The sequence below is a fragment of the Diadema antillarum genome, unplaced genomic scaffold (genome assembly GCF_040938485.1).
Source record: "Diadema antillarum isolate AM-2024a unplaced genomic scaffold, OU_Dant_1.0 scf00000078, whole genome shotgun sequence".
NCBI lineage: Eukaryota > Metazoa > Echinodermata > Echinoidea > Diadematoida > Diadematidae > Diadema > Diadema antillarum.
The window spans coordinates 1,039,112-1,066,472 of NW_027270967.1; the positions used below are offsets into that span (position 1 = coordinate 1,039,112).

Consider the following 27,361-nt stretch of genomic DNA (forward strand, 5'->3'; position numbering starts at 1 on the left):
TCATGGGCAGTGGACAGAAGAAGGTCTATTAAAAAGGATATCATCACCGGTGAAATCCATCTTGTCTGCAGGCACTTTGGGTGGGGTCTTGATCTTGACCTTCTTGTGTGATGGTGGGGGCGGGGGCCGGCATGCCTTGGGCAGCGTGCCGGTGATGAGACCCCCTGGAAACTTCTCGGCCGCCACCTTCAGACCTGAGCAGACAAATTGGGGAAGAGAGAAGGCGTAAAGGAGCGGGAAGGGAAGGGGGAGAGATGGGGGAACATAACATGAGACATGTTCTATATGCATGTATACACATGTATGTCATACAGAAATATGTCTTTCAATGAAACGACTAGAAGTAGATTATCACCTGCATATCGTTGGTTGAGAATGAGAAGGGCGTTAACTTGTCTTGAACACTATGGGTTTAAGAATAGTGGCAACTTAATGCTCTTCTTATTCTCACTCCACGATATGAACATAGCACTAGTATATATATTCAAACAAACATAGATTTACACTAACAGTAAATAGCAGCCCCTAGAAATTTAAATAAAAACAATTCTGCCAGCATCATGGTCTTATGATATATTGTCAGTTGTCATCCATGATATTTGCAAAATATATATGGGCCGTGAAGCGAGAAAAGGGCCCTTAGGGCATTATACACCGAAAATGAGTTTTCATCTCCATATTATGGAAGAAACTCTGACGAATTTGGATATGCAAACCTTTGTCTGAAATTTCACTCCTAAATGCTCCAATTACGACATTCAAAACAGCATGTTTTGTCCAAATCCTGTCACTTTTTGATGCGTCTATGCATTTCTGCGTAGTTAGCTAGTTGATCTTTTTTGCACGTATTGCTTTGTTAAACTTCCGCGCCGTTTTCTGGCGTTTGCGCGCAGCGGCGCTAAGGGCTCTTTTCTCGCGTCACGGCCCATATATAAGAACTAGGTCTGAAAAAAAAAAAATCTATCTTCTTTAGCAGATTTCACACTACAAATCTTCTTTCCTCCTACTTCTAACCATCTTTGAATTACAGACAGAACAAAGATGTTACGCATTCCATAAATGATGACAACCTAATCTGTGCGAAGAGATACACACCACCAGACAGTAGAAAGATATTTTCCACTCCTCGTTCAACAAACGTCCGTGCTGCCGCCGTGGCTATTCTCTCATCCTCATCATAGATGACAATAATCTTGCCGGGTTTGTTGTGCTGACAGCATGTGGGTTAAGGAAACTTCCTAGGCAGGGCTATAGCATTCCAAACATCATGATCTAGATTTGATCTTTCTGAGTCTCTATGCTGTACTTTGATCACTCTAACTTTTGAGAAGAGTTTTCATAATGTAGTCCATTTATGTTGATCTTAATCATAGCTGTCCACTTTGTGTATGATATTAAACCAATCTCTATTCAAACATTGCAAGGGCAATGTTGACAATGAGTGTGGTTTGAAGAAAATGTTTTTTTTTTTCAAAATATCTTCATTTCCAACTACTACCTCAAGTGAAGAGCTTTGTAATGAATCATTCCATACTGAGCTTCCCAAAGACTTATTTTAATCCACAGGTTGTACGCTGAATATCTCCAAAGGCTATTTTCCAGTCTTAAAAAAAAGAAAGAAGATGATTAAAGAATCAAATATTCCTCAATGACCTTCTTTTTTTTTTTTCCTGGCCATCAAGTAGCGAAAGTGTACAGTCTAGTGGCTGCTTCAGCATCAAGTGTAGTGATAAGAATTGCAAAGGATACATAATCTAGAATGTTCTTGGTGAAGTTGTTGACTGCCCTTGATAGCATTGCTGACGGGTATGACTGGGCTGGAAAGTGAGAAAGAAAATTAAAGATTAAATGAAAAAAAAAACAAAAAAAAACAACAACAACGAAGAAACAATATCAGGATATACATTGCATATATCTCATGCAGTCAATAACAGATAAGCCCTAAACAGCATGTCTGCACAGGGAAGTAAAAGAAAGAAGGTACTGGTAAAAATGACACATTGTTTGAAGAAAATCTGAAGTGATTACATTTAAATTATTTATCATATTTTTAACCACATTCTGTGATCTATCAATATATATCGGTGATCTATCAATGACAGGTGCCTGATTTGAAGTAAAAATGCTTTGAACACACAAACAACTCTTTTATGTGGCTGCCATGGTGGAAACCCCCTGTGTGCCACATTACTCTGAGACACCAATATACTAATGCTTTGAGAAAACATTCTGTTTATTCAAATCTGTGTAACTTTTATAGATTTCTGTGAGATAAAGTCATATTAAAAGTGCCAAGCTTTGCTTGATGTAAATTGTATAACAAATCTATGATTGTTTTACTTTCACAATGATGCCCAGTTGCTACATTACTGCATTTGCACACAGGACAGTGACAGAAACTAAGAATTTACACGCAATTCCAATATAGAACATCGCTTGTTAGTTAATCACCTCACAACATTCAAGCTCTATGTGAGAGGAACAGAATCGCAAATATATGGTTTCATTGTACTGTGGCATTTGGAGATCTGTCAATTGGTTTGGGCTGGTAAGTGTGTTTGAGCAGAATGTGCGTTTGAGCAGAATGTGCGTTTGAGCAGAATATGCGAAGTTGGCACGCTGTCGACAGAGTCGGGAGTGCAAACATATAAAGAGTTAAGAAGTCAAGTACAAGCACCTGAGGACAGTCTCTCTTCCTAGCCCAGCAAGCAAACTTTTTGCAGAAGCGCAGTGCCAATAGACGCTGACTCCCACCCACCTGTGATAATATGGCACTCATTGTACAGGTCCGGATCCCTCAGGTCCAGAAGGAGGTATGGGCAGTCTTCCACCGGCTCGGGGGCCTCCAGACTCGGGGTGGGGTCATCTACGTACTCCCCCGACAGGTCAAACTCTCCCACGCCCGCAATCACACTACAGGATGGTCAGCGACAGGGACAGAGAAAAACAGCACTACATTAATATTAGGTTGTCAGAAGTCTTGCTACACTGATGTAATGGATATCACAATGGTTATTTCAAATGTGTGTAATTTGTCATATTTGTTTGTTGGTTAATTGCTTCTTCAACTCATCTTAATATTCTATTGTAATTACTATATGTGACCCTGCACCTCAAAACAAACAAAAAGTCGCCAGATATGAATTTTTAGTTAAGACCATATTCTGAAAGAGCAGACTTTAAAGGACAAGTTCACCTTCATAAACATAAGGATTGAGAGAATGCAACAATGCTAGTAGAACACATCAGTGAAAGTTTGAGGAAAATTGGACAATCGATGCAAAAGTTATGAATTTTTAAAATGTTTGTGTTGGAACCGCTGGATGAGGAGACTACTACAGCTTGTGAGTCATATGCGTACATCAGTATAAAGAAAATATAAAGAAAATTTAACATATTTTCACTTTTTTCACATAATAAAAGAGCACTTGACTTGGCTCTTTCTAAAGGCAGGGGGAATAATATTACCCATAACATTTTGTCGGTAACGAGTCGGGGGAATGTGAACTTTTTTCGTAAGATGAAATTTTGTGAAATTCTCTTTATATTTTCCTTATATTGTTGTACGCATGTGACATCTAAGTTATTCACACACTGCAGTAGTCTTCTCATCCAGCGGTTACTGCACAAAAACTTCAAAAATTCATAACTTTTGAACGGATTGTCCGATTTTCCTCAAACTTTCAATGATGTGTTCTACTAATATTGCTACATTCTCTCAATCCTTACGTTTATGAAGGTGAACTTGTCCTTTAAGCTTTAAAATGATGTATAACTCAAATCAAATGGACTCTCCTAACCTATCAAGATATTGGAAAGAAAACACAAACTCAGGAAAAGTGTGAACTGAGAAAAGAGGCTCTGAAGTACAGTGTCTATTCAAGCACTTAATCTTTACCAAACCGTGCTGGCTATGCGATGAATGGGACAAAAAACGGGAAGTAAACCACCAGAGTAACAACAATGAAGGGATTATCAGATTGAACTGAAATTAAGCATGCCTCATTAACACATTCTGTCCATAATTAATGCCAACTTTCAAAGCAGTAGCCCTATCCTTTCAAAAGTTATTAGAGTTGAAAGTGAAGAGTGTGGACAAGGTTTTTCAGAAATGAAAAAGGGATTCTAAAGACACACCTAATCACACTATTCTACCAAAAATGTTCGAGATAAACTGCTAAAAAAACACACTTTCTTGCCCGTTTTATGATACCAAATTTTAGCATAATGTAAAAGAAGACCCGCTCTTTCAGAAAATATGAAAAAGTCAAATTCGGCTAGGTTGACCCATTTCATTTATTTTCAGTCCTCACGCAAAATCAGTGTGTGCGACTTTATGTTCCTTTTGAGGTGCACGGTCACATATTATCGCTATTCCTGAAATCTCCACATTATATCAGATATGAGTGTACATGTGTGTGTTTTCCAGTGGACATAAACTGGATATTTGGAATCAGAATGACTATTCAACTCTATGATTCCCCTTGGTATCTCTTTTCTTCTTTCAATATGGAACAGATTTCATCTCAGTTTGAAGCTATCACAACATACTGCAAATGTACTACGCTCGTGTTCAGGTCACTATAGTATTCACTGTTTAATAGTATAGCCTGCTATAAATCACACATACACATGTACGAACTTCTGTATATAACAATTTCAGGTTTCAATCCGTAGATGTTGCAAGCATAACCAATGGGCACAAAACTGTCACAGATTATACACCACGAGATGGACAGTTTCCATAGCTAAAATGCAATTTTATATGTCTTGAGGAGGAACTATCAGTGAAATGTAAAACAACAGTACTACCAATTTTATATTCCTCTAAAACTTTGCCAGTTTCAGTTAATACACAACAATTGACAGAGAGAATGGTATGGCATGGGGGGGGGGGGGGTAGTATTGAGTGAAGCAAGCTTAGCATTACCTCTGCAGGGTTGACCTCGGGGAAAGAATGGGCTCAGACAGATGGGCCCCAAAGTCCCCTTCCGTCAGGGCCAGGGAGGGGACAGGACTCCTGCCATCCCCATACCCACCATTAATGGGTACATCCGTGGTCTCTGGCCTGCCTGCTTCAGCGATAGACACAAATACGAGAGAAGATGGTCACTCTGCTGAGCTCTTTGAACAAACTCTTTGGAGGATCAAGTCAACTGATCACAAATACTCTTATTTTAAAGGGATGGTACAGTTTCAGTTTAGATGGGGCTGCAGGTTTCCAACTATTCTTGTGTTTGTCTGTTTGTGAGATGTGAAACCTCTTATGAAATATGCCAGAACACATAATTCTTAGAGAAATTCACAGTTTATTTCATGAAAATAGGTCTTCAAATGGCCAAGATATCCAAAAAAGCGATCGTAATAAAGATGCCACAGGCCACAACTTTTATTAGGTTCTCTTTGTTTTACCTTGTTTTTGGATATTTCAGTCATTTCAAAACCCATTTTCATCAAATATACTTTCAATTCCCCTTAGAATGGTATGCTCTTTAACATTTCATAGAGAGGTTTCTAAATATCTCGCAAAGAGTTGAAAAGCTGAATCTTCACCTCAACCAAAACTGTACCACCCCTTTAACATGTAAGAAATTATGGGAAATGTTCTGTAGACCTGTGATATATCTGTCTGATATTAGCAATGATCCACTGTTCGTAGGAGCACAATTTTCTGCAAAGAGAAAACTGAGTTGCATGGAATGTCATTGGTAAAAATGGATTGGTGAAAGCTTTGCACCCAATTGGACAAACATTGATAATTCAATAAACATTTGAATGCTGCTATATCATTACAAGGTTGTCTCATTATAGCTCTCATTGTCACATGGTTGTGATTGTAATTGTGAAATTCACTCCTCAAATGTTCTGTGCATGGATTCTCATTTACAGAACATGTGGGTTTGAGGAACATTTTGTTTTTCTTCATGGTTCCCATCACATATTTCTGAAAATCACATCAAATATCATTTTCCATGATGAACATGCTGAAAGGATTTAAAAGAAAAATGAGAAAATTACAGTTGTTCCCTTTTGTGTACGTATGTGGCATGAGAGATATGTTTTGGAAAAGCAAATTTTGTTTTACATGGGAATGAGTGACAGGCCAATGTTTATAATCTATTTTCCTTAAAATTATCATAATCATCACCACCACACTATCAAATCTTCAGTATAATTGATAAGATAATAAAAGAATAGCAGTAGTAAATATAGCAGTAATAATAATAATAATAATAATAATGATAATACTAATAGTAATAATAATAGTAATAATGATAATAGTAATAAATAATTACTATAATTATTATTATCATTATCACTGCTACCATTATATCATTAGCAATACTACTATCATGATCATTATCATTCTTATATGAATAATTCAAATGAAATTCCCAATATCATCCAGCATTTTCATTGTATGCATCCTAATCATTCTGGAAGTTTGAAAGGGTGTTGTCCATTAATTTGAAAATGAAAAAAAATCTTCTCACCTGATACACTGCGTAATTGCTCTCTTCGCTCTGCTTGCTTCAGTGTGTGCACCTGAATTATCTGGAATAGTGACAGGATATAAAAGGGCGTGCGTGATTAAGTGAAGCAGGCTTGGAAATGCCTGAAACCAACCACAAGCATCACCTAGCAACCGAGCAATGAAGAACTGATCAAAGGGAACGCTGCGGCAGGCTGGCTGGCTGCATCAAAAAAGTTCAATGCCTGACAAATTGATATTGACTTTGAAACAGGCCTGATATCAAGGGAAATTGATGCATTCCCTTTTACAGTACAGCGCTGCATTGTGATAAATGAACAGCAGAACAGACATCATGTGAAGGCAAAGATGAAGACGATGTGTATTCAACATTTGATGAATGTACCACTTTCAAGGAGGAAATGCACAACAAGTCTCATAATAGTACACTGGGAGCAAAATAGTAGTTATGCTGAACTTTACAGCATTGTTTACATAAATGTCTCGGGCAACCAAACAATCTTTCATTTCAAACACTCTGACATGAAAGCCAATGCTTCAAGTTGAATTAATGAATGTTTCATCACTATTTCAATTATTAAAACATATCCAAATTTATGAGATAAACAGATAGGAAGTATGGATATCGTCGCTGGAGTGACAAGACCTCGTATCTACAAAATGTCAAATGTTCAGGAGAGCAAAAAACATGGCAGCCAAAGCACTATATCAAATGGGATAGACATTCCTTTGACATGCCATGGTGGCCTCATTTTTTAGGTAAGAAAGCTAGGATTTGGACAGATCATTGCTGAACTGATTATCTGGCCATTAATCAAAGAAAGTCATTTTCACCAAAATTTGAGATATATCTGGCAACCCAGTGACGATATGTTGCAATGTTGTGAATGACTCTTTTGACATAATTGAGGATGACTTGCAACAATCTCAAAATTACACCAACCATTCTCACAGGAATATTGTAGGTCACACCTAAAAAGAAAGATAATACAGCAAATATTGTTGGACAAGTTCTTGAATATTTGATGAGGCAATGATAATGTGTGAATTGGACAGTTGTTGTTTTCATGGATATCTGCAGGTCACATACAGGATACACACCTCGTAACAGAAACAACCAAAGCCAAACACCGCACAATTATTCACAGGTACTTGCATCAATGGCAGAGAGGCTGCCATAATTTGTCATCGAGTCAAATTACTTATGGCAGTGGACTGGCAAGTCATTGAATATGATTGATTTATTATGCCCTTGCCGAAGGCCTGATGTTTGGAAGTTGACAAATGAAGTACGATTTTGTAGATATGGTAACCATGCCAACAGAGTCAATTAGGCAAAATGCCCCTGGCACAAGAAACACAAGTACCTCACCATGCTCCTCAACACAAAATCACTGAAGCTCAACAGTACTTGATACAAAATAATAATGCCATCCTTAAGACATGAGTGTGATGTGTTCTTTAATGATCTTGTTTTGTCACAGCATGATTAATACAAACAAGGACAGTGATGGAAGTGGTAGTGGGGGCAAGGGAGTTAAGTAGGGATCCTCATTTCCACCATCTTTTCTTTTAATTACTGACTTCATATCAGAGAATTTAATCACTCTGTAAAAAGGAAAGTGATATGTACAAAAGGAACTTGAAACCTTAGTTGATATTTGCTTTGAACCTTCAGAATTCAAGTATGTTATATTCAATCTCATCTAAGCCCTGTACTCTGATGAGATTGGCATGGCCTGGTTTGATGCATTCATGTCCAATGTTGCTAGGAAACCTGTTACAGCAGACAGTTATACAATGAGGGTATCAAAGCATGCTTTTAACGTCCTCTGCAACTTCTGCATCCCGATTTTGTTGCCACGGCGATATCACGAGTATGTGCCTGGATTTGCTCCCCAAGTACTACAGGGGAGTTTGAAAGAATACTGTGACAACAATAACATGCTCACTGAGCAGCTGTATGGAAACAAAGGAACATATCCCTCTTTACACAGTTGGGATACAAAATGTGACATATGTACAGATTTGTACCATTCTCTACTTTGAAGGTGATTATGTTAATTTATGGCTATAAAATAGTGATCTGGAGTGATTCAAGTTTGTAATAACACAGTGAGTTACTGGTTGTTGCTGTCGTGAAAGCAAGGTATTATACAGACTTTCTCTTCTATTGATGAAATTTAACTGTCTTTAATGACACTTTCATGTTTAACAAAGGATTATGTGTAAGACATGTTGACAAATCTATCACGGTCTGGTTTGTAAATGACTTTCATTGGCTAAGGCTTTTTCCAATAACGCAGTCCAAATATTTGTGGAGGATTTACCAGCTGAAAGTCTGCACAGTAAATACTGCTAGAACAATGCAAACCCTACTCAGAGAGACTTTCTCTGTATTTACTTTTAAACCGCCGCACCATTTCCAGCAGTCTGCTATACCATACTGCTTGGTCTGCAGCAGCAAAGCTACATCAACATTTTATTTGTTCACAAATGTTTGATGAAGTCTGTTCTGATTTTAGTATTAGAAGTTTGTTGAGGGTCTGCTCACGACAGCCTGGGAAATGCACCAGGTGCTTGAGCACTGCATGCCAATGTGTTGAATTCAGAGACTCCAACCCCAGGCACCTTCTGATCCGGAGATTCTCCCGCCCGAAACCCCTAGCAAACGGGAGACTCCAAGTTGATGTGTGCGAAGCGCGAAGTTCCTAGGATTCTAGATGTTCTCTGGTGCTATCTAAGGCTTATTTTTTCAACATACGAAAGAAATAAGTAAGAAATGCTTTCCACCGGGAGACACAGAGCCAGGGCGGGAGAAATCAAATCTTAAACGGGAGAACAGGAGATTGTGCAAAAATGGGCTTTCGGCGGGAGATCTCCCGTCGAAAACGGGAGAGTTGGAGTCTCTGTGAATTTCCTCTGCGTAATACAAATAATAATGATGACTCACAGAATGATACTAAGTCATAAAAGGTTCATGTGCTGGAAGACATATAGTACTGATGATGTATTATGTGTTCATTTCAAAGTGCCTTTTGCGTGGATTGACCAAAATGTTACACATGCTATAAACAACTTAGTGGCATATTTGCTGTTTACGAGGGAAGGAGATCATCTGATCTTTCAGTAGCAATTAACATCTATTCAACAGGACAGGTATTCATTACTGGTCTCCATGTCCTGAAACAATTCTGCGCGCATCTTTCATTATGTAAGAGATTTTCTTGAGTCAAAATGGCAGAAAATCACTGACCATCAATGTACTGATTCTTAAAAACTTTGTGAGGCTTTTTTTTTTTGCCTTGTCCCAGTTTTCCCTCCTCTATACATTGTCCCATACTACACTCACATGGGTGATCCGTAGAAAAAAAGTTAAGTTTCCTCTCTTGAAAAAGAAGCACAGTCTGCAAACATGGATACAGTGCCACAAAAGATTCTCACTCAGGGCCGATTTGTCTTGATTCTTTTGCAACCTCCAACTGCCCAGGGAAATGCAAACACACACTGGGGGTCTTCCAGCAATCAACTGCTGAGGGGGAGAAACAATGGGCCATCGCAGAGAAAACAACACACTGCTCCCTGCAAAACAGGCTTTGGTATTGATGACGTAAAAAGCTACCATGAACAGTGCATAAACTGAGCACAAGCAAAGGCGCGAGTATGGACGATGAAGGAATGGTAGGGGGCTGAATGGTTGCAAGTGCTGAATCACTTGGACTGTCTGTTCAATTTACTGTAACCTTCTGAATGTTTCTCAATGAAATATCCCACATTATTATGGTCTTCCCTCTTGGTTCCACGGTGGTTGCTCAGGGAGTCCACGCAGAAATGTATCAGAGTATGACGAAAAAGCATAACCAGAATGACTGAGCACACACTATACAGATTGTCCTGAAGTTGTGTGATCTCTCAGATATACTACCTACTAGTTTCTTTGATTTATTAAAGTTAAACTCATTTTCTCATTTTGCATATCTGGCCACCATATATATGATTATGTATCTATCTATTAGTTATTAGTTATTTATCTACTTATACTTTTTTTGAAGGGGCCCCATCCACTAGTACTACTTCCTATGGGTCCCAAACCTCTCACTGAAAGTATCATATTTATTATTTTACTATATTTTGTCATTATTTTGTATGTTTGATTGACATGAATAGATCTATAAAACAACAGTGGCAAATATCGACACCCTCCAACATACAATTCCATTTTCACACTCTGATATTACAACTGACTCGGAAGGAAAGGACTAATTTTATTAATTGCTATTACTCTTTCATATAACAGCAGAGGTACTTTGAACTTCATTCCGTCACCCCTACACACGTAAGCCATATTCTGCATTACATGTTTAATATTTCTTTGCTTTGTATATTTTCCTCTGTCTACATGGCAAATTTTTGACTGTAGATAAGAGTGCTACCTATCATACAATGACTTAGGATCAGACTCACCAGTTGGACAAATGTTGTGACTTTCATGCGCTTGAAGATCTCATTGGGCCGGTATCTGTAATCTGAAGAAACAAAAATTGTAAAATGACAGGGTTACTTCCTATATAATGATCACAAAACAACTCGGAAATCTCACTCACACTTTGACTTGACTATTCTTGTCTCTGAAAAAAAAAATACAGGTTCATTTTTCCAAAAGGCAAAGGTATTTGATATCATTTGCTATCAAATCCAATTTAGTAATTCCTGACAAGAAGCTGGTTTCCACAATCAATTTCTTCACTGCACCAAGAATCACCACACACAACCATTCACAATCCACCAGAGCGCAGTATACATCATCTGTGAAAAAAAAAGAAAGAAATAAAAAAAAAAAAGAAGGGAAACAGGCAACAAATCTGTCACTCCACATGATAAATACAATTCACAATTTTATGTCCAGTCACTACTTCCTTCATCAATTCATCGCTAAGTACCAGTATTTCTTTCTTGTTCTGTATTTACAAGTTAGATTCAAACTTCAGCAAAGCCAGAACAGCGAGTTGTAATTGCCTAACCTTCACCAATCAAGCCATTTGTATTGACGTCATTAATCAAGACAAATGACAGCAGGAAGGCTGAATGATCATGGAATCTTTATTTACACACCGCACAATAGAATGTGTGAGTGGCATTTTCCTCTTTCGTGCCAGTGTACACCTGCTATTCATCCCCTTTGCATTTAACATGCTGTCAGATGCGAACAATTTGAGTATCAAAGGACCATATTACCACTACTACTCTGCATCAATTAAGAACCCGTCATGTATCACCTGCATGTCTATTCATCACATTTAAATGTCTCCTGTTTCCGCAGACGATGTCTAACATGGAAACTCTGTGTATGTGCAACAATTGCCACTCAAGCAATTTATAGTGTCCTATTGTACAGATGAATACATGTAGGGCATCATATTGAACAAGCCTGGGTTTGATTGTCATGCTAAATTAATGTACAGTGATGAGGGGAATGGTACAGTCCTGAAGAGATTCCACAGCTAAGTGTGATTTTTTTTTTTGGCTTGTTATATGTTTGTCAGAGAGGCTGTATCTATTGAAGAAAGCGGATGTAAGTTGGAGTCAAACACATTACATGCACCACAGGTATAAGCAACTTAAATCCCTACCTGATGAAGAACTGCCGCAAGATAATTACTGGAGCACTTTGTATTGTTTACAGACTCAGTCAAACCTGACTACAGTGACCACTAAGGGAAAATATGATGGTCTCTTTAAAGGGATCGTAGAGTTATGGTTGAGACCTAATTTCAGGTTTCTAAAATTTTTTGGTGAGATAATGGGAAACCTCTTATAAAATGTGAAAGAGCATGTAGTTCCATGACGAATTCAACGTTTATTTGATGAAAATTGGTCTTGAAATGGTTGAAATATCAAAAAACAGCGATTCTAATAAAGTGTGGGACCCATACTTTATTACGATCGCTTTGTTTTACTTTGTTTTTGGATATTTCAGTCATTCCAAACCCGATTTTCGTCAAATAAACTTTGAATTCCTCTTAAAATGGTATGTTCTGTACTATATCATAAGTGTTTTCTTGGTATCTCGCAAAAAGTTAAAAGCCAAATTCTCATCTCCACCAAAACTGTACCTTCCCTTTAAATGGGTTGCCACAATGCACTGGGTGGCGGTCAAGTGATTTCTTTAACATCTTCAATAGATGTCACAACCATCATAACAAATGCCTCCTACACACATATATGCAACAGTCCATTTAAAAAAAAAAAAATCACTGATAACTTATCACCTCACCTAAGAAACATACAATATATTATGGGTTAAAAAAAAATCCTATTGTAGCATTTCCTCCTCAGTTTTTTCTTCAGAGTGATTATTACAACTTCAACAAAAAAGGTCATTATGTGCGATGCAGAACCTCTAGAAGAAAGGGCAGCTTGCAACTAATTACATTGTAGTATGATGGTTGTAGATGGGCCACAGTCTGGAGTCTGCGGCTGCAATGTTCAAAGGAGACACATTCATTGGGTGACCACTGGCTGCATTTGACAGGTGGCCACTCTATATGCAACTGGGATGCAATTCTCCAAAGAGGAGTTGAAGAGGCCACATATAAAACTGGCAACTGCTGTACACAGCGAACTTCCATGTATACACAGGTGACTGCCACACCCAGGCTTGCCGAGACAGGTTTGATTTTACTGCTGTAAGTGAAATTATAGTTGGATGACGTTGTTTGACCAAATGTCAATGACGGTAGCTTGGTGCACAGGGCTGTTAGATATTTTCTTGTCATACCTCACTTCACACATCATCCCATCCCTATGGACGCTTATGACTGCCATTGAGATGATAAAAATCTTCCCCTTTTCAATCTCTGCCGGTCCAAGGAGGTGTGAGAATGACATTCGAGATCTCGTCTTCTCAACTTCTAGCACCTGAGAAGACTACGGTTGGTATTCTGGAAATCTTCCTAAGTTTCTTCCTAAGTTTCTTCCTAAGTCAGAAACTTAGGAAGTGCCTAGGAAAGACAGAATTGGTATTCTGAAATTTTTTCCTAGGCACTTAATGCACATTAGGCCATCCTTATCCCCGCCCACGTCCTTTCTTAAGCCAATACAGAATGCAGTATCATAAGGAACCAACCATATGACAATCGCATATTACTATGACGTAGGGTCAAATACACGTGTGCGCGGCATGTCCCCTTTCTCATGCTCATTTCGCGCATCAAAGTACATGTGCGTGCAGTGAATGACAAGCGCACCTATCAAGATGTCTGCAGCTTGCTATTCTTAACAATATACATAGGACAGGGGTGGAGCTTTCCTAAATATCTTCCTAAACTTCTTTCCTAACCAGCATTCTAGAATACCAACTTCTTCCTAAGTCAGAAATTTGCATACTCCCGCCCCCTTTCTAAGTTTCTTCCTAAGTTTAGGAAAAAAATTACGAACAGACTTAGGAAGATTTTCAGAATTCCATCTAGGAAAATATCCTGACTTAGGAAGAAAGTTCTTCCTCGGAAGGATTTCAGAATACCACCCTAGAAGTAGAAAAGATGAACTCTCATATCACCTCACCTTTTTGTCTTCTCTGACCCAGAAACTACAGTGCATCTCATTTTCTCTTTGCCAATTTAAACTTCTGTATCCTTCGTACGAAGGTTATGTCATCATGCTGTCCGATTTTCATGAACCCACTACATCACTCTACATTTTGTATTGTGAAAGGCATGCATATTGCAGTATAAAACTGATTGAATGGTTTTAAAGTGCAATGTACCAGCACTGCATACTGATCATTTCACCTTGGGCTACAGTGTTGCAGTGAAGCATTGAAACCAAGCCTCTGTGTCACATGAATTCATCCATGGCAAAAAAGACCTGAATTACGCAGGATCTGCACATTGCGGATCATCATTCCGTTTGCGACAGAAAACTGTCTGTGAATATTGTGCATTTGCCACAATCTCAGGAGATATATATTGCTGTAGTGGCATCATTATAGCAAATGTTGGCATCTTTCAAGCATGTGCTTGATATTTTCCCTATGAACCTGGTGAAAAATTCTTTACAACATGCCTTTATGAATTTAAAAACCTATCTCATCATCATTAAAGTCTGTGTCACATACACCAACATTTGCAACAGGCCACTGCTTCTATTCAAGTTTGTGTCACTTTAGCTAGTTAATGAGTACTGCCAACAGGAAAACACTTGTTCCACCAACATTTCCTTTGACTACCTTGTTTGCGTTCTACCTCGCTTTAACAACATGACAGACAACAAAAGCATCACTCATGACATCCTCAGCTACAATGGACAAGATTCTGGTCACTTTTCCTCCATGTTTTATTTTGTTCTTGTTGTATACTTTTCCTTAATTAGAGTTTGCCAGCATTTGAACACGGTTTCTCCATCCCATCCCAAAATATTGATCCAACGTGGCTCCAGTGGGCAACTTGTGTCCCCATTAAAAAGTGCAAAATAACCACCCCCCCCCCCAAAAAAAAAGAACTCCACTACACACAGCCAACTACAACAGAATCATGCACAATAATACACAATAGCAATACCATTTTGAGACAGTGGTTGTGAAAAGATTAAGGGTAAGCTATCAATCCTGCCCATCACTGAGGTTACTACTCACCTGGTTTGTTACCGAAAATGATTTTCAATCTGAGTCTGGTATTTTCCTTTCTTGTTTTGACATCCTTCTGCACCAAGGGATGCGTCAGGTCTCCAGCACCAATGTAGTATCCCCTTGGACTCCTTGGACTTATCATTGACATGGTGTGATCTTTAATACGTGTTCTCTTCCGCGACTGAAAAATATGTTTTTTATCCACGTAATCCACTCATGGATATTCATGCGCTCAGTGTTTTGGCAATGTCCTCAAAATAGCAAATTCTACAAGCAATGAGCAGATGAAATGTCTTGCAGATAACCCTGGTATAACTTGTCCAAATGCTGATCAAAATGATATTTGAATTTCATTGAATTTGAAAAAATGGCATTGATTAAGAACTGATGGTTTGCAGCTTTTGCTTCATTCCTCTTGAAGCCGTTCAGACCATGATGAAGTGCTACATCAGAAACAATACAATAATCCACCACTCAAAATCAAAACAATCTAAAATCCACCATAATCAATATCATCGAGGTAATATTCACTCCTCAAAATAAGAAATAATTCAAGCTGAAGCACTGCAATTAAAAAACCATCGATGAAAAAGAGCAACTCTCTATGGTCAAGCAGCTTGTGTAAATGGAGTGTCTGTTCCCGAGAGATCCCGTAGATGACAAAGTGATAATGACAGTAATAACGGTGACTCAGGTGTGAAAAAAAAAATATTCCTCATGAAGAATCCACTGACAGTATCAAATGAATGGTTTTTCTTTCTGTGGAGTGTCAAAGATTTCCTGCTGAATGGGCTGCATGACAGCACCTGGATGTGGCAAGCAGGGGGAAAAAAAATCAATGACGAGGCTTTGTTCACTCCGACTGCCGCAGCCAACAAACCAACCCTGCCTAATAGTGCGCTTAAAGTAGAACGACGCCTATGGATCTCTCTGCCTCGTATCCAAGTGGCGTTAGAGCGTGACCACCGTACACACGCCAAACAGTGACGAGTATTTGCGAGAGCAAGTGAAGATGGGATTGAAAGCAGGGAAAAAAAAAAAGACAGTCTGTGGTTAAGAGGACTTTCAATAAACTTAGGTTCTCTTCTATTTTCTTTTTTCCAGGAGAGTAAACACTGCCTTGGGACCAGGGGAATCCAACTGCAAACAGCCAAACTTGCTTGCCTACACTATAGAGTGCCATGGAGGCTGTTACCATGGATACATGAAGCCAGAGAGAAGAGCACAGACCTGACACAAACAGACAATGGAAAGTGTGCTGCTGAGGCAAATATTGGCTGAGTGTGCATATTAATTTGATTACCAGTGTTTACTGCCCCTCAGCGAGGGGATAATTGCAATTGAGCAAGACACACTACATGTGTGCACAACATCGCTCACTCTAGACAGAAGTGTGTAAAATGAAATCTCAACGAAATGCTACATGTCACTGACATCTCGTTTTTGCGATCTGGGTTAACATTTGATATATCATGTGAAGAGGATTTGGATGTAGTTAATTAAGTAAACCCTCTAAAAGATAGTATTGATGCATGCTAACACTAATGACAACTTAGCCAAAAAAAAAAAAATCATAACTTTTTAAATGTTGTTTTTCCTGATGACAAAATCTTGACATTTTGAAAATGATCAGAATTAAAAAAAAAATCTACTGGGCTGGACATTGGTAGTATTCATACATGCTTGATATTAACAAATTGTGAAAACTATACTTTGTTAATGCAATGCAAAACTCATTAATTTTTGAGTGAGGACACAATTTTTTTTGTTAACTCTTGTGATGCACATTTCTGTGTAAAAATCAGTTCAGCTCAATATTTTTTTTGTTTGAGTCACACAATAATTTTCCCTACTGAGGCATGTTTAAAATGGTGGCAAATAAAATCCATTTTTGCATTGCACTGGGAAAAACAATAACTTCTGTAAGTATCTGTGGCTTATGCATGTGATCATAATCATTATCATTATTATTATTATTATTATATTTTTTTTTGGGGGGGGGGGGGGGGGAGGGCAACATTCTTTCCTCTAAAAGTAGCAGCACACTGTGTGTATTTTCTATGCATGTACATATTTTGGAAAATTGACAGTGTGCCTCAAACAAAAAGATGGAACATATTGTATTTCGCAGCAGAAATTTGAGCATATATGATGAAACTTAGTACCTAAAAGATAGTGACAGAGGCTAGGAAATTTGATCCAGTCGTCAATTCTAATCTTAGCTGATTACATGTAATTCATTATGACACAAAGAACACAGACAGGCTCATCGAATATTTTTTTTCTTTCTCTCTCTCCACTGATAAATGAAACCAGATGATGGAAAGAAGAACCAAATCAGTCTCTTCTCATCAAATAAACTGAATGTTTTGAGGGATAACAGGAAACCACTAATTCAAAACCAGTAAAAACAACCTGACTGTCTTTAAAAGAGGTGAGTCATAATTTCCACTATTACATTCATCGCTATCACGTTAGAGCATAATGTCACCTAGGATGCATGTTGAAAAGACTACAGAATCAAATAACAGGAGAAACAGGAAAATGAGCATGCACAGAAATACAAAAAAAAAACAAAAAAAAACCAACAACAAACAAATAAACAAACAGATAAAAGCAGTTGATATACACAGCTAGAAAACTTGTTTGGAAATTAGAAGTCATTTGTATCCTCCTGGTTGCAAGCCCTCTATCTCATGCACACTGCCCTCTGTGTTTAAATACCATATAATTTGGCTAATGCAGGTCATAACATGTAATGTCTGCTCAAAGTGAAGTACAGAACTTTGTAAATCATTTACTGCTCGAGGAATTCCCCCAATCTTATCTTACTTGCTTCTTGCTTAAATACCAGAAATAATATGAACAGACATCCTTCAACTACACTCAGTACATACAAGTTGTATGTGTGACTTTTACATTAACATTTAAACATTGGTACAGGTATTTCTCAATTATGTTATTAAGAATCACTGAGACCAGAATCACTCTGTCTGTAAATATTTTTGGTGTTGATCAGCAAATCATTGCCCTGCAACATAATCAGCAATTCTCACAAACCTTTGAAAGTACATTTTTTCCCTCTCAACCTTATATATATTGTGTATCTTTCCTGCTCTCCCCATCCCTCTACCCCTTTATCTCCCTCTCTCTCTTTCTCACTCTCTGTCTGTGTTTTTGTCTCTATTTGCCTATACTTTCAGAGGCTGGGGTGGGGGAAGTATGTAATATGCACATCAAAGACGGTGAGATCTGCTTAACAAAATCTTGCAATCAATACCCTTTCTCTTCAAAGGGCAATGTAAGTGGATTGTTTTGGATCACTGGCTTTGTCAGAGCCTTCTATCTAAATTCCTCTTTTTTCTGGGGGGGGGGGGGGCATGAAGGCCATTCTACTATGAAGATACTATTCATAATGCTTACAGTGAAGCCCCTAGATAGTTTTGCCATCGAAAATGTACACATACTTGATGAGCTGTCTCTGGTACATTTGTTCTGAATGACAGACTCATGTTCGACAATGTATGTTCTGAAGTTTACTGCTGAGATTACACAGGTGTGGGTTGACAAGACTACAACAATAAGGAATAATGTCTTAACCATGCACTTTTTGCATTTCACTCCTATCCTAGAAAGCCTACAATCAATTCAGCAGGATGTCTCAATACAAAATCTGTTGTTTCATTGAGAGCAATTTATTCTAAACATTATATAATCTATAATGTGAAGTGATTAAATCTTCTGCTTTCCATTGACTGTGAAGGACAAGGGAAGCCATGCAGTTGCAGACTTTCTCTCTTTTGACTGGTTTGCATGTACATATATTGCTACATAGCAACTTAAAATATGCTGAGAATTGATCCTATATAATGAGTTTGTGGAAGCACATGAGCACAGATATGACACCTTAACAACTTAGAACGACATAAAATGCTGAAATATTGGAAAGTTGTAGAGTTCTTAATGATTTCAACATATCAAAAGTGCTTTGAGCATCAATTTCATTCACTGTAGATGATGTAAACTAACAGTGTGATGACCAGGATGACATGGTGGAAATATTCACTTCCAAAGAACAACGTCAAGAAAAAATATAACACAGTGTTATTATAGCAATACGCAATTTGTTATTAAATCTTGCCTTGGTTTGCAACAATTAATCTCTTTTGATACGTGACTTGTAAAAGGCAATTTCATATGGACATGAAAGAATTAAAATGATACTCCTTGAGTGAAAAATTGAGCATTTTCAAACACTCTAATTCCACATTATTTACTGTCAGTGAATGGTTAATATGCACATTTCTGTAAAATTTTATTCTCAACTACAACATACCGGTAATACCTTTGATGAGTCTTACAATGCTACAAATCAATAAATAACAATATTTGCAATAACCAATAAGACAATGTTTCTTGTGCTATTTCTTCCAAAACATACTATCGGAGAAATTCTTAATAGAAATTAGAACTCCATCACATACAATATATAACACAGCAGTGGTGCAACTGACACCAACACTTAAATTCGTAAAACCATGAGCCTTATTGAGTGAGTACAATTGCCCTCGCTTTGAACATTGGAGGTCATCAGAGGCAAAGCCTGTGTATGTAGATCCAGTTCAACTTGCATTCAATATTCAAGCCTTGTTTGTATGATAACGCACACTTTCACTGCACACAAACACTTCTGCCATTTGCTTATTCACCATAATAGCATCATCTGACCACAACATAATGGGAATACAAAAGGTGGCTACTCCGGTATTCTTCACTTTAATCAATCAAATACCGAGATCAATTGAATGGGGCTTCGCCTGACAACCTATCCAAGGACTTCTGACGCCCAAAACATATCATTAGATCATCCAAATTGAAGGGGTGAATGTTGTACTGGGAAACGGAATATCAATTCAAGAATAGAATTTAAGGATTTGATATGATTACAGAGACAGGGAGAAAGAGATCTTCATAAAATCTCATTGGTTACAAATAACACTGATTTTCAGGCATCTACATCAGTAGCTGAAATACAGTATGCACAAGTCATTTACAATCTCGGAAAACTTCTTTTCTGTATAACTGTGTATTCTTACAGATTTACATGGTATAACAGTTCCATTGTATATTCATCTCAGTGTGAGTTTGGGATTCATTTAAATTATTATCATCTTTATTGTGCAGTGCAGAATAAATCTGATTTAAAAACAAAACAAAACAAAACTCTGATGCATAAGACAGATGGGAAACTGACTTACCTCTCATCGATAATTAAGTTTAAAAAATCAGTTTTGTTATCCATGGTTTGGCACTGTATGTTATTACAATTATAATTCTACCCTTTGTTGATGGTTCATAAGATTGAGTGTAAAGAAACATCTTCTCTTTTGTTTGAACCTTATGTTGTTCATATTATACTAGTTGTTTATTATGATTTCAGAATTATCATTTTTTTTTAATTGCTGAATTTGTAAATATTTATGATTTTCAAAAGAAAAAAAAAGACAAGACGATAAAAAACTGAATATTTGTGCTTCAATTCAGAGATTGTTTAGGATTTTCTCTTCTAGTTTTGTGCAGATTTAAAGAATTCAACCACAAATCAGTAACTTGATGGGTTATAAATAGTAGTCTGATACCGTACTGTCTTGTCACAATAACTTGACTCACCAAGCACTGCTATTCATTCAAACTATACAGTAGTTGAGACACCTGTACAATCTTGTACATTTTCATTAATTATTCTACTACCTTGAGTTATGGCGATATACCATACAATGCAGTCTTTTGTTTGAGAACAGTGAGATGCAAACTGGTCCTGAAGGTAATTTGAAAGCTTGTATAATGTAAGTTGAAAATATACAGTATGTCTACTCTATTTTAGGATGTACATTTGTACACATACTCTGCAAGGATTGAAAGTTCAATGGTAACAATATGTTAAGTGAGGGTGATGTTTGTGTCTGCATTATTGACAGTAACAGATCACCCAAACTCTACTATCATTTCAACCGCACTGAATAAAACCATCGTGGCTTGCATTATATGACCTTCACATGCCACCACTAGTCCTCCCTCTACATTATAATTGGATCACTTTGGGTGCCCATGCATGCCATATTTGCTTTTTAATAGTGATGATTTCATCAAAGTTGCTAATGAAATGATCATGGAGCTGGCAATAAAAAATGCAACCATTTGCATGCTATCATACAATGTACATGTAGGCCTATGTACAATTCAACCAATGGCATACAATCCTACCACAGTGGAATATGTTCATATAGTGTCTATGTAACAACGGTCCAGGCACTGCGAGAAGGAACAACTGAAACATTATTCCAATGACCTTGATCTAATGGGATTCCTCTGCACTATCCTTAACCCATTGAGGATGGATTGATTTTGCTACAACATGCATTTCCCATAGACACCTGCCCGAGTATACTCTGGACTTGTCCTCAACGGGTTAAGATTGAGATTACGATACCTTGTTGTGTCTATATTCTCAATCCAGACAGCATAGCGTGGCTGGGGTGACAAGACCTTCTTTGGTGAAAATGATTTTTCACCAAATTTTGGTGAAAATGATTTTTTCTGTCATTGGCACCCAGGTAGTACATAATATCAGAGAGCATAAGGTATGGAAACATGTTGTATGAAAACATACAGCGCATTATACAAAAACACAAACATAAAAACCATGTATGTCATATCTGTTTATTCATGTTGTAGCAAAATGGTTCACATGTTTACAGACACACAATTCGAAAAGGAAACACACAATTCCAACACCGTACACAGTTACAATATAAGTATACACACATAAATTCAACAACAAAGAAAACAGATCTTGACCTCAACATCTTTGGACTCCTTTATGCAATTTGTTATATCCATCAAACATAATTGTCCAGTACATCAATGATTCTGCATTTTTATGATAACTTTCTCCTTTTTTAAAATGTTTTATAGACAAGTACCTGGTAGGTCAACATGAACACAAGGCAAGATATTTATGTATTACCTGTATGTCATTTATTATTAAGGGACTACTGCCCTTTAACAGACTTTGGCCCGAATTCACGAAGGTGGTTTAAACTTAAACCATGGTACAAATTTAGACCATGGTCTAAAATAAGTGTTAAATAGGCGTACCAATACATGCGTGCATCAATGCACGTTTTTTTACTGGATGTCTGTTAGCGTACGCAATCTGTCAATCATAAATACCCAGAAGAAATATACATAAACCATGGTTTTAAATTTAGACCACTTTCGTGAATTCGGGCCCATGTGTTTTACCTGGTACATTATGCAGAATAGTCAAACTGAGAGAGACATTAACTCATGGTACTTAATTCTAATACAAGTCCGTTAAATGGAGCATAAACTCACTTTTCCTGATTTCTTCAATTTTAGCCATCTGCTTGGATAAGCTGGCCCCTGTCGAAAGATAAAAAACATATGATCCAAGATATCAGTTACACATTGCAATGTACATGTATGTACTTACAGAGCAAAAGAGACAGAGAGAGAGAGAAAAAGAAATAGAATACAATAAATTTCTGAGTTAGAGGCCTGTTATGAGGCCATATTCTGAAAAATCAACATGGCCAAAAACTTGCATGGATTCCTTCGATCAGGAATGTTTCAACAATTTCAAAGAAATTTTGGCCAATTTCACAGAATGTGTCTAATGTGTATCTGTAAAGATACCGGTATTCCTTTTGCCGTCATTAACCAGTGACATGCATGCCTGTAGATGTTTTTTAGACATTTCTTATCATTTACCGTACACACAGCATGCATAGTATATTCCCCAAAGAGGTGTGTGTGTGGGTACCTGTGTATGTGTGTGGGAAACAAAGAATGTGCATCCAGTATATGAACTATCCAAGTTTGATAAATAATTCTGTACCTTGTTCTACTGTATTTAATCTTAATGGGCTATACAATACTATTTGGTACTTTTTGTCTTACATTCTGCATTCCCTTAATCATTATCTCGTCCCGCTTCTTCTTCTTCTTCTTCTTCTTCTTCTTCTTCTTCTTCTTCTTCTTCTTCTTCTTCTTCTTCACAGGTACTGTCCAAGAACCCTATGCAGGGGCCAACTGGACCCATCTTCAACTTGGTGTTTTACTAGAGATTGTCTTTATCACATCCATTATATTCATGCAATATGCACTGTTGCTGACCATGAATGGCTACTGCCCTTTACTTTCCAAAATAAAGCAAAAATTTTGACTATCACTTTCAGCTGTTTGCTGTACTTACATCCTTTCAGGATGCCAATATGACGGGCATATGGAATACATACAAATTTGCCATGGAAGCTAGGCAGAGTTTGAAGCATGCACTGACTTCAAATCAAATTAATGTGTATTTTCAGGAATACTTTCAGCCTTTTGGTATTCCATTCTTCTCTGTCTTTTAAAGGACAAGTCCACCTTCATAAGGATTGAGAGAATGCAGCAATATTAGTAGAACACATCAGTGAAAATTTGAGGAAAATTGGACAATCCGTTCAATAGTTATGAATATTTTAAGTATCTGCGCAGTCACTGCTGGAAGAGAAGACTACTACAAAGTTGAATGATGTCACATGCATACAACTATATCAATATTAAAGGGATCGTACAGTTCTGGTTGAGACCTAATTTCAGGTTTCTAACATTTTTAGGTGAGATAATGAGAAATCTCATAAGAAATATGAAAGAGCATGCAATTTTATGAGGAATTCAACGTTTATTTGATAAAAATTGGTTTTGAAATGGCTGAGATATCCAAAAAAGAACGATTCTGATAAAGTGTGGGACCCACACTTTGTAACAATCGCTTTGTTTTACTTTGTTTTTGGATGTTTCAGTCATTCTAAACCCGATTTTCATCAAATAAACTTTGAATTCCTCTTAAAATGGTATGCTCTGTGCTATATAATAAGTGTTTTCTTGGTATCTTGCAAAAATTTGAAAGCCTATTTCTCATCTCAACCAAAACTGTACTATCCCTTTAAGGAAAATAAAAAGAGAATTTCACAAAACTTTACTTTTTGAATAAAGTGCACATTTCTTCGACTTGATACTGACATAATGTTAAGGGTAATATTAATCCCCCTGCCTTCTGAAAGAGAGAAGTCAAGTGTTCTCTTGTTATGCGAGAAAAATGGAAATATGTTGAATTTTCTTTATTCTTTCTTTATATCGTTGTACTCATGTGACATCACAAGCTATAGTAGTCTTTTCATCCAGCCGTGACTGAGCAGAAACTTCAAATATTCATAACTTTTGAACTGATTGTCCGATTTTGTTCAAACTCTCACTGATGTGTTCTACTAATATTGCTGCATTCACTCAACCCACATGTCTATGAAGGTGAACTTGTCCTTTAAGTTCAAGCACACAGCATAGCAGCCTTCATTGCTTTTGTATATTGGCAATCTGCTAAGTACACATTTGTATATTGCCGCATTGATAAGTTTCGGCAAATGAAGGACTTTCTTGTTGTTAAATGCATGTTCTTTGACCATAAATAAAATAATGTATTTATAATCACATATCGTATTTCATTATTACAATTACACTTAAGTGAAATATTCAGACATGGTTTGTAGATGCCTGTGAGTCACTGGGACATATTAGGCAAATTAGAGAGTGGTTAAATTCCGGATTCAGAGGCACAGCAAGAGAGTGGGAAATAAGTGTGGACCCTTGTAAAAAGCAATGTTTAGGCAAGCGATTCCCAGCCTTTATGAGACAATATACAATGTACACTGCTCTTTATATTCTGGCATGTTGCTGATGTGTTGCAAATAGTGTTAAAGAGGAATATGTACTCAAACATATGGTATATATGTGGGTCCAATGTATACAATATTAGTAAAACTCATCAGTAAAGTTTGAGAAAAAGTGTACAATCCATGGAGAAGTTAGATTATTTGATGACACTCTGTCAGAGTTGTTAAAGTTTTGGTTAAAATGATGTGCTGTCATTGCTGGATTAGAAGGCTACAAAACTACAGATGTTACAGTATGGGGGAAGATATAAGAAGAAAAAAGACAATTCCAAATATTTTTAATTTTCTAGCATAATGAAAGAGCTTTTCACTCACCTCCTTCAGAAAGCAAGGAAATAATATCACAATACATAGGTCAGTAAAAAGTTGAGGGAAAGTGCAATTTTCATTTTAAAAAAAATGAAATTTTGTATTATTCTCTTCATAAGATATCAGGCAGTGCAAAAATTGGTATTGTGACTCAAGTTCTATTTAAAATTTCAGCGTACTCCTTCCTAAAAAGTGGTGGAGGACGGATATCTCAAAATTGCCCATCTATTTTTATATTCTAATTTTATGCTGATGGTAGGGTATAGGGCAAGGCCAAGGGTACCAGTATGGTCTAGAATCTCAAATCTCAACTTTCAGGACAAGTTAAAAAAAAATAATTTAGGGTCATCCAATAAATACAACATTTAATATGATATGGTTCTACTGGATCAGAATGTAATCGTAAGTTGTAGTGAAATCAATACACAGGGTCCTTAACAACAACAGGGTCAGGGCTTCTCTCTAGCTCGGGGGGGGGGGGGGGGGGGGGATTTTTCTGTGGCCGCTAAGGCAGATTTGACTTTACTACTACTCTTTGTTCTAAATTAACTGTTTACTAGATCTTTCTAGTTACATATCACTACTGTCACTACCGGTACTACTACTACAGTACCGTAGTTATGGGTAAACTCGGCCTAGCGGGTAAAGTCGGCCGCCAGCGCGCACAGTACAATTTTATGTACTGTGCGCGCTGGCGGCCGACTTTACCCGCTAGGCCAAGTTTACCCATAACTACGGTATACCCAGTCATTGGGTGTCCGGACAGGTTGTGGGACCGGACGCGTACTGTAAAGTGCGTCTGGTTTGACAGTGACGCGCCTACGTAAACAGTTGTTTACGCTTGTCAGTGAGGAGCTGTGCGTAAATGTGTATTCAAAGTAAAATAAGCAAGTCAGTGCGCGAGAGTATTAAGTGTAAGAACACCCCCCCCCCCCCATCCTACTACTACTAAATTGTGTTGTTTGTGTGGAATGTTTTGCTGAACTATTTAGGAAGGGTAAATTTACACCAGCCAGGCCCCAGCCAGCGCCAGGTCATGATTCTGTAGTAGGAGCACCCCTGTGGGGAATAGCGGGGCGTACCATACACCCGCTATGGCTATAGCGGGGCACATCACAAACCCGCTATGGCTTCCCATAGACCCCTTATGGGAGCCTACCCATATATAAGGGGGCACATTTTCCAGCATCCGCAGTTGGTGCTCAGGATTTCAGGAAGACAAGTGATGTACATTGATACGGATAATATTATACCCAGTGCCAACTCAACTATATACAAGACAGACGAAGGACAATACCACGGAAAGAGGTAACTATTCATTGTGGATGTGCGGTTTATTTACCGGGACTCCACGTCCACAACAATTCCCACAAATAAATTTATGGATTTATTCACAGAACTCTCAAGAATGTTTGGTAGGCCTAATGGTAGTTTGATATCCTGTAGATATAGATGTGACTCATGATGAACAATATTTCCCACAGTTTGACGGCAGAGTCAAATCCCGTTGTTAATTGAGTGTATTTGTGTTTTGGGACTGAGTATGCCATGCGATGCCCCCCATCGACCAGCCGCTTCGACAGCGCCCGATCCGAACGGGCGGGGTAGTGACGGCACCCGCGGAAGCAAGTGCCTGAAGCTGCTTGAGTTGTGCTCACCTGTGTCGATGACAGACTTGACATCTTTGTATCTTGGATTCCCTGGAATCCTTTTGTTAAGAATCTGCAGAAAAAGAAATACAAGATAAGAGAGAATATTTCATCAGCTATCTCACCAACACTACCATATTGTGAAATATCATTCGAATCGATCGCAATCCGCTACTTACATCAACTTTGGCTCCTGTTCGCGTGGTTCTCGATCGGGCGGACATGTTGGCTTGACAACACTATCTCCGGATCCGCGAAGAATTCAAACGGGTAACCTCGGGTCAGAGGTGAGTGACGGCATCGGCCCACGTGTATTGATTGTGTAGTTCATCAACATTACAGTTGCGAGGCTTCCCTAGGCATCAAAGGAGGCGGAGTCCATATTCATAGGGATCGGTGTTTTTGCTTGTTTTTTGCTCGAGTTGAACTTGAATGACGGTACGAGGAAAGGTTGCTGGATGAAGTTTCATAAAGTTTAGCCTCATTG

At 37.9% G+C, this 27,361-nt stretch overlaps 1 protein-coding gene across 1 annotated transcript; it reads right to left on the minus strand.

Moving 5' to 3' along the window:
• On the minus strand, nucleotides 1–27,108 carry LOC139717635 (centrosomal protein of 41 kDa-like). The gene is made up of 10 exons (XM_071629141.1): nucleotides 27,054–27,108; nucleotides 26,884–26,947; nucleotides 22,518–22,565; nucleotides 10,958–11,019; nucleotides 6,495–6,555; nucleotides 4,931–5,072; nucleotides 2,759–2,913; nucleotides 1,750–1,817; nucleotides 1,096–1,210; nucleotides 1–194 (listed from the first exon to the last, which is right to left on the minus strand). Exons 1-10 carry the CDS (start codon nucleotides 27,096–27,098, stop codon nucleotides 1–3), a joined length of 954 nt encoding a protein of 317 aa, XP_071485242.1. The 5' UTR covers nucleotides 27,099–27,108.
• Between the last annotated feature and the right edge of the window lie 253 nt (nucleotides 27,109–27,361).